This window comes from Danio rerio, chromosome 6 (genome assembly GCF_052040795.2).
Source record: "Danio rerio strain M-AB ecotype USA chromosome 6, GRCz13ab, whole genome shotgun sequence".
Classification (NCBI taxonomy): Eukaryota; Metazoa; Chordata; class Actinopteri; order Cypriniformes; family Danionidae; genus Danio; species Danio rerio.
In genome coordinates this window covers 1,789,738-1,802,120 of record NC_141026.1, presented here as the reverse complement: position 1 = coordinate 1,802,120, position 12,383 = coordinate 1,789,738, and the positions used below count along the sequence as shown (strand labels likewise).

The 12,383-nt window shown below is 35.3% G+C and overlaps 1 protein-coding gene across 2 annotated transcripts in view; it reads left to right on the top strand.

The window, feature by feature from the left end:
- Positions 1-484: 484 nt before the first annotated feature.
- Positions 485-12,383, top strand: part of zgc:113442 — a 15,863-nt gene continuing 3,964 nt past the window's right edge. Inside the window, 5 exon segments of one of the 2 annotated variants that reach the window (NM_001013280.2) lie at positions 485-650; positions 1,716-1,798; positions 5,539-6,168; positions 9,170-9,357; positions 9,451-9,611. In NM_001013280.2, coding sequence (NP_001013298.1) covers positions 1,768-1,798; positions 5,539-6,168; positions 9,170-9,327 — 819 coding nt within the window. In that variant the 5' untranslated portion in view covers positions 485-650; positions 1,716-1,767 and the 3' untranslated portion in view covers positions 9,328-9,357; positions 9,451-9,611. 2 annotated transcript variants of the gene reach the window in all.

Below are 12,383 nucleotides of genomic sequence, written 5' to 3'. Positions count from 1 at the left end.
AGTCCAAAGACATGCGGTACAGGTGAATTGGGCAGGCTAAATTGTCCGTAGTGTGTGTGTGTGTGCGCGTGTATGTGTGTGTGTGTGTGTGAATATATGTGTGGATGTTTCCCAGCGATGGGTTGTGGCTGTAAGGGCATCCGCTGTGTTAAAACTTGCTGGATAAGTTGGCGGTTCATTCCGCTGTGGCAACCCTGGATTGATAAAGGGACTGCGCCGACAAGAAAATGAATGAATGAATACACACACACACACACACACACACACACACACACACACACACACACACACAGCCTATATTCTGTCAAAACAAACTCTTATTTTGGATGTGATTCATTTTTGCCCAGCACTCTATTTTAAATAATGATCATTTTAGGGTGTTGTCCTGCAGTCTGAGGTGTTGTATATGAAGCTCGTGCGAGATCTTGTTAAACCAGTTATTGCACTTTCCAAACGAAACCGAAGCACTGGGGCAAATTACAACAAACTAGCGAGGTAGAGACCGGCTGACGCACACTTGATGCTTTCAAACACAGCTTTGCCTTCTTTAGACTGTATAATTGAATGGTCTTCATGTCCACAGCATAAAGAAGCTTCAGAAAGAAAGTTATTCATCCTCAGACGCGTTCCTTGAAGGGTGTAACTTTAAGGTAAGACGTGATTTCTCATCATAACCTACATGAAAAACACTGTAATTTAACTTATTGTAAATATTAATGTGTTTTTGAACTACTTTAATCTGTTGTGGTGATTTTATAGTGCAACTTAACAACTATGATAATACAAATCACCCACTTTTCTACAGCTATATTGTACTACACCACAGTTTACTTTAGTAAAAAATAAGTATACAACAGTATTTATTTTGGTTTATCACTAAAGTTATGCAGGAACATTAACAATGTGTCGTGATACTCTAATGCAGGGCTGTTCAACACTGTTCCTGGAGATCCACCTTCCTGCAGAGCTCACCTGCAACCTTAGTTAAACACACCTGTCTTTAATTCCCAAGTGCTCCTTCAGTTGGTTTAGTTGCGTTTGATCAGGGTTGGAGTTAAACGCTGCAGGAAGGTAGATCTCCAGGAACAGGGTTGAGCCCTGCTTTAATATATACAGTATGATACACTTTACTATGAAAACACGACAGTATTTACTATAAATGAAATTAGTTACACACCTTGCAATATGATTTCATTTGTTAGCAATATTTAGCTACATTAGTTAACATGAATTAGGCGACACTGGCTCACTCCTCTGACCTCTAAAGGTGCTCTAGCGACAGATGCTAGAGGCCATGGTCTTTAGCCTCCATGGTAGAGCACCCGACACCCATGCGGAAGATCGCCAATTTGATACCAGCTCAGAGCAGGTTGGGTGGCGTAGGACTGGTGGGGTTACACTATCACTGATGTTAACAAATGACACCTTATTGTGAAATGTTTCCAAATAGAAAACACTGTAACAAAAATATTCATTGGATTTACTACATTTTTATTAAGGTAAGTGGTTTCAAACATTTGATGTGGGCTGAATTTAAACAAATTATTGTGAACATTACTACATTTATGTTTGTTTAAATTCAGCCCATATTAATATTTTTGCAAGCACTTAGCCTAAAAAAAATTAAGTTAATCCAATGAATATTTTTTTAGTATCTTTACAAATAATTTAGTGTAAATAATATGTAATAATAATATTAATACGTTTTGTTTCAGAATCTCTATTGGTTGGAGAAAGGAGCAGGCGCATCTGCTGTAACACTAAACCATGGCTGCCGGATTCTCATCAAAAACAACACGTAGGTCACATTTACACTGTGCCAAATGCAGGCGTCCACACCGTTTGTTCATGTTGTCCTGACACTAATTAAATTGAGTTAACAAATTCAAGTGTATTGAACATAAAACAATTAATTTGTCCCCCAAAAAACTCCATAATTATGTTGCTTCAGCTCATTATATATATATATATATATATATACATATATATATTAAGGGTGGAGCCGAACCCGAATACGGTATTCGGAAAGGCACGAATAGCGTGTTTTTACGAATACTTGATTCTAACAAATACTTGAAAAATTATTTGTATTCGGGAGCAATAAAAACACTATATCAAAAAGCAGCGTTTCCTCATGAGACCACAGTGCATGCCCGCGTGAGTGAGTGAGTGAGTGAGTGAGTGAGAGAGAGAGAGAGAGAGAGAGAGAGAGAGAGAGAGAGAGAGAGAGAGACACACGCTCAGTGCAAAACGCACCAAAGCCCGAAACTGAAAGCGAGACGTGACTTTTAAGGGACTGTTTCATATGGATTTATTAATCATTCTTACTGTTCAGTGATCGCAAACTGCCGTAGTTTATTAAAGACGCAAACCTCTCACTGCACGTCAGCTGTGCGCCTTCAGCAGACCTCCTCATTCCTGCAGCACGAGAGCTTTATGATTGTTTATGCGCGCCAAAAGTGGCGGATCTGTCCGGTAAAATATCTGACTGCGTGTCACCGCATCCCTAAGGACTGTTTGGCGAAATATTTGACTGCATGTCACTGCATAACAAACGACTGAAACGATATAACTAGAGAAATCTCCACTGTGCTACTGTGCGTATGGCAAGCCGTTTTAGCATTTAAACCTTGTTGAGACTATCCATAAATATATTTAGAGATATCTCTAATTATATTTTGACTTGTCATAATTATAATTCAGATTGGAAATATCTGCAAATATATTATGACTGACTAGTCATATTCCTCCATTGACTTCCATTGAAAAATATTTGCAGATATCTCTAAATAAACAAACAAACAAACTTTGTGTCTTTTTTGTGGCAGGCAGATGATAATAGCAGGGCTGCATCTTTTAGTATTATATAGAATACTTTTGTTCTGCCAGATCTCCCAGGCAGGGTTTTATTTAGATTTGTTTAGTTAATTTTAGTTATTGGAATTCTGTGCATTGGAAAGAAGTTCTTTCAGAAGAAGAACAGTTTTTTGAAGTATTATTTGTTTTTATTCTGTCTATTCAGTGTCCTTAAACAAGAACGGTGGTGGTGGGGTTCATAATATTCACAATGGTATTTTATTAGTTGTTGGTTTAACCATGGATGAGATAATGGCTTCTATGTTATTTTCTTTTCAATGACATTTCTTATCACATGTTCAAAAACAACAGCCAATATTGCATATCTATAATTTATATAATGGGTATAATTAAACAATACTTTCACTATAACGTAAATTAGAAGTGTAATAGAAAAATATATATATTTCTGCGCCATTTTGAATTTTACTCGAATACAAATACAAATACAAATACTTTTCCCCTCTCAACAAATACAAATACAAATACAAATACAAATACCGGCTGCTGCGCACATCCCTAATATATATATATATATATATATATATATATATATATATATATATATATATATATATATATATATAAACAAAAAAAAACTTCTGCCTATTCCGATAGCGATATTGGTCAATTTGAGCAATTCCAGCAATATGGATGTGACGTCTGGAGTAAAAACGAGTAAAAAAAGCAAGTCTATCCATAATTTATTAAAAAATAGCTTATTGCTATTACATATTATTATATAACTATAACATGGAGAGGTGAGCAATGATTTCAATGTTTACTATCTATTCGGAAAAAAAGTCTTTATTTGTTTTTGTTTTCTGGTGATTTTATTTTTTTATTATTCAACATAAAAATTAAAAATCAAATCATTTTTGAATTTTGGTTTTTCGTTTTTGACCATCAAAAAGAAAAACGAGCCGTTTTTTTATTTTCGTTTAAAAATTCAAAAACCAAAATCAAAAAACGAATTGAATTTCAATTTTTGTTATTTAATTGTAAAACGAAAATCAAAAAACCCTCGTTTTTCAATATCCGTTTCTAAAATGAAAATCCAATGACCAAAAGATACACTGACCGTCGAGCCTTCTTGTAGCTTTAATTTTTTTTACTTGTAGCTTCATTTTTTTTACCTGTAGCTTCATTTTTTTACTTGTAGCTTCATTTTTTTTACCTGTAGCTTCATTTTTTTACTTGTAGCTTCATTTTTTTTACCTGTAGCTTAATTTTTTTACTTGTAGCTTCATTTTTTTTACCTGTAGCTTCATTTTTTTACTTGTAGCTTCATTTTTTTTACCTGTAGCTTAATTTTTTTACTTGTAGCTTCATTTTTTTTTACCTGTAGCTTCATTTTTTTACCTGTAGCTTCATTTTTTACCTGTAGCTTCATTTTTTTACTTGTAGCTTCATTTTTTTTACCTGTAGCTTCATTTTTTTACTTGTAGCTTCATTTTTTTTACCTGTAGCTTCATTTTTTTACTTGTAGCTTCATTTTTTTTACCTGTAGCTTAATTTTTTTACTTGTAGCTTCATTTTTTTTACCTGTAGCTTCATTTTTTTACTTGTAGCTTCATTTTTTTTACCTGTAGCTTAATTTTTTTACTTGTAGCTTCATTTTTTTTTACCTGTAGCTTCATTTTTTTACCTGTAGCTTCATTTTTTACCTGTAGCTTCATTTTTTTACTTGTAGCTTCATTTTTTTTACTTGTAGCTTTATTTTTTTTTACTTGTAGCTTAATTTTTTTACCTGTAGCTTCATTTTTTTAACCTGTAGCTTCATTTTTTTTGACTTGTAGCTTCATTTTACTTGTAGCTTCATTTTTTTTACTTGTAGCTTCATTTTTTTACTTGTAGCTTCATTTTTTTTACCTGTAGCTTCATTTTTTTACTTGTAGCTTCATTTTTTTTTACTTGTAGCTTCATTTTTTTACCTGTAGCTTCATTTTTTTTTACTTGTAGCTTCATTTTTTTTACTTGTAGCTTCATTTTTTTACTTGTAGCTTCATTTTTTTACTTGTAGCTTACTTTTTTTTTACCTGTAGCTTCATTTTTTTACTTGTAGCTTTATTTTTTACTTGTAGCTTCATTTTTTTTACTTGTAGCTTCATTTTTTTTTACTTGTAGCTTCATATTTTTACCTGTAGCTTCATTTTTTTTGCTTGTAGCTTCATTTTTTTATTCGTAGCTTCATTTGCGCTCTTCAGAAACCTATGGGAGATATCCGGGATACTACGTCCATATATTTTACAGTCTATAATTGTGATGCAGTTCCTAGAAAAACAGAATACTAAATGAGAAAACAGTGGGCATGGCTTTTTTTCTACTGTGAGCTGATTGGATGTAGTAAAGTAGGTGTGTCATTCGGAAAGATGGGGAAAAGAGTTTGGGGGGGAGTTAGTACAACCTAACAGACTCCTCCTCCTCACCATGTCTGTCAAAACTGACTGCTGGAGGGGCGTGGTTAAGTATGTTAGCCACGCCCATTACCTTAGACAGACCTAATCTGAGTATTTAACTGAAAACAAACAGGAAATGCGTTTTCAGATTTCAGTTAAAGATTATAAGGCAAGCTATTGTTATTTTCCTAATGACATGCACTGATGAATTATTCATCACAAAACTAGCAACGTGAGCTGACAAAATCAATACAATTAATTCTGATTTCATGTGTACTTTCATGTGATTCTCCACATCTGTCAGAGATCAGAGTTGTGCTGCTGGGAAATAATGACTGTGACAGGAGAAGAGTGGTCCGATCTGTCCTGGGAGATCTTACAGGAGAGTCTGTGGGTCAGTGCACGGTATATGATGGAGAAGAGTCTCGTCGGAGGATCAGGGTTGTGGACGCTCCTGGATGGAACTCAAACACACCACAAAGCAAGCTCAGAGAATCCATTGAAAGAAGCGCGATGCTGTGTGCTCCGGGCCCTCACGCTCTGCTCCTGGTCCTTCCTGTGCGGAGGAATGAAGACATGTCAGCAGGAGACATTAAATCAGGGATGAAGCTGGTGGAGATGCTGTCCGAGAGAGCCTGGAGACACACGATTGTCGTTTTTGCTTGTGATGAAGGAACGGGAGGCTTTAGTTGCTCTCAGAAAGCCAAGAACGTGCTGGAAAAGTGCAAAGGCAGGGGTTTTTATCTCCAGAGGCAGGGCGGGATCGCTCAGCTGTTCACCCAGATTGAAGACCTCGTGCGGGACAACGGGGAAGATGATGTATTTTTACCACAGGCGTACCATGAGCTGTTCAGGAGGAAGACTGAAGGTTTGCTGCACAGGCGAGGAAATCTGAGAAAAAAGCCTGTTCATTGTGAGTTTTCTTCATTGTTCTTTCATTATTGATTGTACCAGATCTATTAATCAGAAATGTAATGCTTATGCAGCAAAAGTTTGAGTGGTCAGCTTAACGGGGAGCTATTGTGCTCATTTTTACAAGATGTAAAATAAGTCTTCAGTGTCTCTAGTGTGTGTGTGTGTGTGTGTGTGTGTGTGAAGTTTCAGCTCAAAATAGCACACAGATAATGTTTTATAACTCTCTGAAACTGAGCTTTGATCCTAATTGTGGTGTTTTGGTGACTGTCACTTTAAATTTAAATGAGATTGTGCACTTTATCAAAAAAGGGCGGAGCTACAAATGCCTGTGTGTCAGCATAGTGGCAGATTCAAAACTCTAATGGGCAGACGTCTGGTTCTCACTCAGGTGTTTATGCTAATGAGGGACACATTGTCACTAGTGGGCGGGGCTTAATTTCCCCCTCTGATGACATGTACATAGAGAGAATGTCAATCAAAGTGTTTCTGCAGACTGTTTTTATCAAGGCTGATTATTGCAACTAAAATTAATACATGTTTACCATTAGAAGCTGGATGTATGCACACACTGCTGACACAACTGTGTTTAAACCAGGGGTTCTCGACTGGTTTGGCCATGGGACCCACATTTTTACATGGCCCTCAATCCACGACCCACATTTTTAGGAACTATAATACAATTTTAGGAATTATAATTAATTTGTATTTATTTATTAACACACACAAGTAGTGACAGAAAATCACCAATACGTACAAATAATCAATACTTTATCTCTGTTATTAAACAAAATGCATCAAATTATAGTAATATTACAGAGTAAAAACGTCAAATACTGTAAGCAGTGGTTTGTGTAAGGGAAAGTTCAGTTACCATGAAGTCAACTGAATTGTTAATAAAACATAAAACACTGATTCTGTTGATCAGAACAAACCAGCAAATTAAAGTAAAATGATTAAAATAATTATAACATTTTTTATAATAATCATCAGTTATTTACTCTTCTACTATTGTGTGGGCTTTCTTGGCCTTTGCTACACGGTGAGCACAGTAAGATGCGTGGAGTGCCTGTACTTGAACATGAAGATGTTAGGCACTTTTGTGAGCGATGCCCTAAACTATAGGAGTCATCTTTGAAAATAGTCCACAGGTTTGTCCTTGCAACTGGGATGTCTCACTACATATGACACTTTGAGGTTTTAAGCCTCCACACTTTATACACACTTTCATAATTGCGCTTCGGCATATTTGTTGCTATAATTAAATGAAATTTCACATGTCAATTGGTACGGCTGTCGCATGCGCATTTCAAAATAAAAGTCCGATATATGCAAAATAAGTTTAAAAAAAAAAAAATTACTTTAGTTTTTTTTTTACCACACTCTGCGACCCACTGAAAATGTTCCCGCGACCCACTTTTGGGTGGCGACCCACCAGTTGAGAAACACTGGTTTAAACTACTTATAAATGTGATATTTACATAACATATGCGCCCTATAAAACTAAATATATCACTGCAATTATTTTAATTATGAAGGATCACAAGCTGATATATATGAACTATATATTAAAGCAAATTTAAATACACAGGTGGAGTCTTTAAATATATTTTTCCCAAGTGCAGTCTAATGGAGAGATTTCTAGATGTAATAGGTTCATAACTAATATTTAAAAACTAGATTCTTTTGTCTTTGACATGATTACTGTAGGGGGCGACGCAGTGGCGCAGTGGGTAGCACATTCGCCACACAGCAAGAAGGTTGCTGGGTTGCTGGTTCGAGCCTCGACTCAGTTGGCTATTCTGTGTGGAGTTTGCATGTTCTCCCTGCATTCATGTGGGTTTCTGGGTGCTCTGGTTTCCCCCACAGTCCAAAGACATGCGGTACAGGCGAATTGGGTAGGCTAAATTGTCCGTAGTGTGTGTGTGGATGTTTCCCAGAGATGGGTTGCGGCTGGAAGGGCATCCGCTGCGTGAAACTTGCTGAATAAGTTGTCGGTTCATTCCGCAGTGGCGACCCCGGATTAATAAGCCGACAAGTAAATGAATGAATGATGATTACAGTATATAATATTTTACCAGATACTAATATTCAGCTTAAAGTGACATGTAACGGCTTAACTAGCCTAATTGGGTTAACTTGGAGATTCAAGATAATTAGAAATGTTATTGAACAACAGTGATTTATTCTGTAGCCAGTCTAAAAAATAATAATAATCTTAAGGGGGCTAATGATATTGACCTTAAAAAGTGTTTATTAAAAATAAGAACTGCTTTTATTCCAGCTGAAGTAAAACAAATAAGGCTTTCCACGGAAGAACAAATATTATAGGAAATACTCTAAACAACATGGCTTGAGAAATATTTGAAAAAAAATCTAAATTGTACAGGAAGGATAGATAATTCTGCCTTTAACTGTGATTATTTTAATGTCCATTTTTATTTAATGCTGTTATAAACTTGTTATTTTAAAAATATATACAATAAAAGGCTTTAGTTTGGGGCTAAAAAGGTGCCCAACCGGGTGTGGCCTTACTGCATCAGATATGTGTCACTTTTCTCACAGCTGAATAGTCCAGTTTGAGTTTTACCCAGAATAAAACCTGCTTTGGAACAGGTTCATCTTGTAGTGTAGGTTACTGTGGTGAAGAAACCCACCTGCTCTAACCCAAAAACTCAGAGTTTGCTCAGACTAAATGTGTGATTACCTGGATGAAATCCTAAACTGGTTATGTCCAACAGGCCTCAGAAAACATACTCCATGAAGACACACGACAATAATATCTGAATATCAGTAGAATTATCAAGACTTCAATTAATGTATTAGTCAAGCCTAAACTAGTGTTCTCTGGGTGTAGATAATCTTATGCATGCCTAAACAGATCAAATGCTCACTAAAGAAAGAAAAAACTTTGCAAAACATCATATTGCAATGACACAAAAGGTGTTGTTAAATGTCACACGTGCACTAATTGTATTTATTTCTGTATTTTTTTTTTACAGTGAGCAAATCAGAAGCTGGTGCACTGGGCGTTGAGCCCTTCTCAGTGATCGTGATAGCCGTGTTAGCAGCTGTTCTGGTCAGCTTCAGTTTTGGAGCCGAATATGGAGTTTTTGGAGGCTGTGCTGGACTGCTTTTGGGAAGCATTTTACCATTTTAAGGAAGATCCAAAACATACAATCAAAAAATTTAATAATAATAAAAAAAAAAAATTATATATATATATATATATATATATATATATATATATATATATATATATATATATATATATATATATATATTTATATATAGTTGAAGTCAGAATTATTAGCCCCCCTGAATTATTACACCGCTTGTTTATTTTTTCCCCAATTTCTGTTTAACGGAGAGCAGATTTCTTCAGCACATTTCTAAACATAATATTTTTAATACCTCATCTCTAATAACTGATTTATTTTATCTTTGCCATGATGACAGTAAATAATATTGTTCTAGATATTCTTTAAGACACTTCTATACAGCTTAAAGTGACATTTAAAGACTTGACTAGGGTAATTAAGTTAACTAGGCAGGTTATAATGATGGTTTGTTCTGTAGACTATCAAAACAAATAAGCATAAAGGGGCTAATAATTTTGTCTCAAAAATGATGTTTAAAAAATTAAAAACTGCTTTTATTCTAGCCAAAATAAAACAAATAGGACTTTCTCTAGAAGAGAAAATATTATCAGAGATACTATGAAAATGTCTGTTAAACATCAATAGGGAAATATTTAAAAAAGAAACAAAAATTCAAAGGCCTGTGAATAATCTGACTTCAACTGTATATATATACATTTATACGACAGTTCTGTCTGATTCTCAAATCTGATTGGCTGATAGCTGTGCGATATTCTGCAATATCAGAACTCCTACAGCCTCTTTACCCTTTGTGTATTACTCCACCCACATACAACCAGCAAAAAGCCGACACTACAGATCTAAAGTTTAAAAGATGCTTTTAACTGTTTTAACAGCTGTTTATCTGTCAGCTTATGAATTGAATCCAAGGTGGAAGAAAGTAGTTCCTCATACAAAAGGGTTTTTGAGACTCTCCATGTTTGATTTTGTTTTTATATACACAATTATGCCGTCAAACTGTTGTATAAACGCAATATCACACTCGTAGCAGTGCGCAATGGCTGTATATCGGCACTGGTGGGGTCACTAAGGCACATGGCCTGCAGCCTCGTGCCAATGCACGCCTCCCACCAGTGCCGATATACAGCCATATTGCACTGCTACTCGTGTGATATTGCTCATATATATATATATATATATATATATATATATATATATATATATATATATATATATATATATATATATATATATATATAGGTGGTGGACAGTATTTAAAGAGACAGTTCACCCCAAAATGAATATTTACTCACCATTTATTTTCTCTTTATGAGTTTCTTTATTCTGTTGAACACATGAGAAGGTATTTTGAACAATGTGGAATTTGGTAACCATTGACTTTAAAAAAAAAACAGTAACTATGGAGGTCAATGGGTACTGGTTTTCTACAGTATATCTTCCTTTGTGTTCAACAGAAGAAAGGAACTGTAATGTAATGTATGAGTAAATGATGACAGAATTCAGATTTTAGACTGAACTGGACCTTTACTGTAAGTGTGTTTAGTGTTTTGCAAACCACTGTGTGTAGAGATTTGCAACAAGTGTGAGGCTGACAATGTGCTTATAGTAGTGCAAATATGGGCCGATGTTTTGATACTTGTGTGTGAGGTTTTGCTAATAGTGTACTACTTTTCATTTTAGTGTGTAAGCAATCCAAAAAAACTGTAAGTATTTTTACTCTGTTTCTGTATTTATATGCATTTTTCAATTATGGTTACTTTTGAGTATTTTTATTTTGAGAAATGTTTACTGCGCTATAATTCAAAGCATAATATAGTACTTTTTACCCAGTGATGGGTTACAGCTGGAAGGGCATCCACTGTGTAAAACATATGCTGGATAAGTTGGTGGTTCATTCTGCTGTGGTGACCCTGGATTTATAAAGGGACTAAGCCAAAAAGAAATAAATAAATGAATGAGTGAATGAATATCTAACGTAGCGGATGCCCTTCCAGCTGCAACGCAGTTCGGGGAAACACCCATACACACTCATTCTCTCACACACACACACATACACTACGTACAATTTATTTCATCAATTCCCCTATAGCACATGTGTATGGACAGTGGGGGAAACCGGAGCACCAGGAGGAAACCCACGCCAACACAGGGAGAACATGCAAACAGAAACGCCAACTGACCGAGCGGAGAACTCGAACCAGCGACCTTGCTGTGAAGTGACAGTGCTCCACTGAGCACCAAATGAACATTTGGATTTTTTTGTTTATATTTTTTTGTCTGTGATTATCTTGCACATGAATAAAGCATACATTTGTTTCACTTATCATAAGAACAGATATGTAAATAAAAAGTATTGCCACAAATAATTTTGCCTGTTTGGAGTTGTGCTGTAAAAACGTTTCTGTATGGTAGAATAAGTTTGAAATAGCTAAATCCACGTTAAGGAGAAACTAAAATAAATATTTAAATATAGAGATTAAATGGCATTTCATTGCGACTTATTAAACACATGCCAAAATAAAACGCCATTTTCGTTTTTGAGTTTAAAAGTTCATTCATGAAGGAATTAATTTCCATTTGTTGATGTATGCATCCTGTAATTACTTATTACATCTAAATCTACTGTATAATTCATTATTATCAAGTTGAAATACTCAAAATCAACCTTTCATCAGCGTGCTTGTCATTTTCGTGGGCTACAGGGCGTCCTCTACCGTCCGCCATTTATGCTTACAACGGAAATACAGTATCGCTTCCCGGAACTACGTGGGTCAAGGTGGAAGCTAGTGGCGCGAAATCACAGAGCATATATGGGTGAGTTTATATAAGTACTTTTCAGCTCTGAACTTAATTTAATTGATTTCTATATGCGTGTTTTGCGGAGTTATTTGCTAAAACGTCAACTTAAATTGTTCTAAACGCATGGTTTTGGCAAGAACAAACTCAGACGGAGAAAGGAAATAACGTTAAACTAAGAGCTAAGGTTAATCATGTCACACAACGAACATTCAGTGCTAAAAACAAGACAAAACAAAAATATACGACATTGAGAGACAGCAAAATATAATAATAAAGACAGACCGAGGTGAAATCG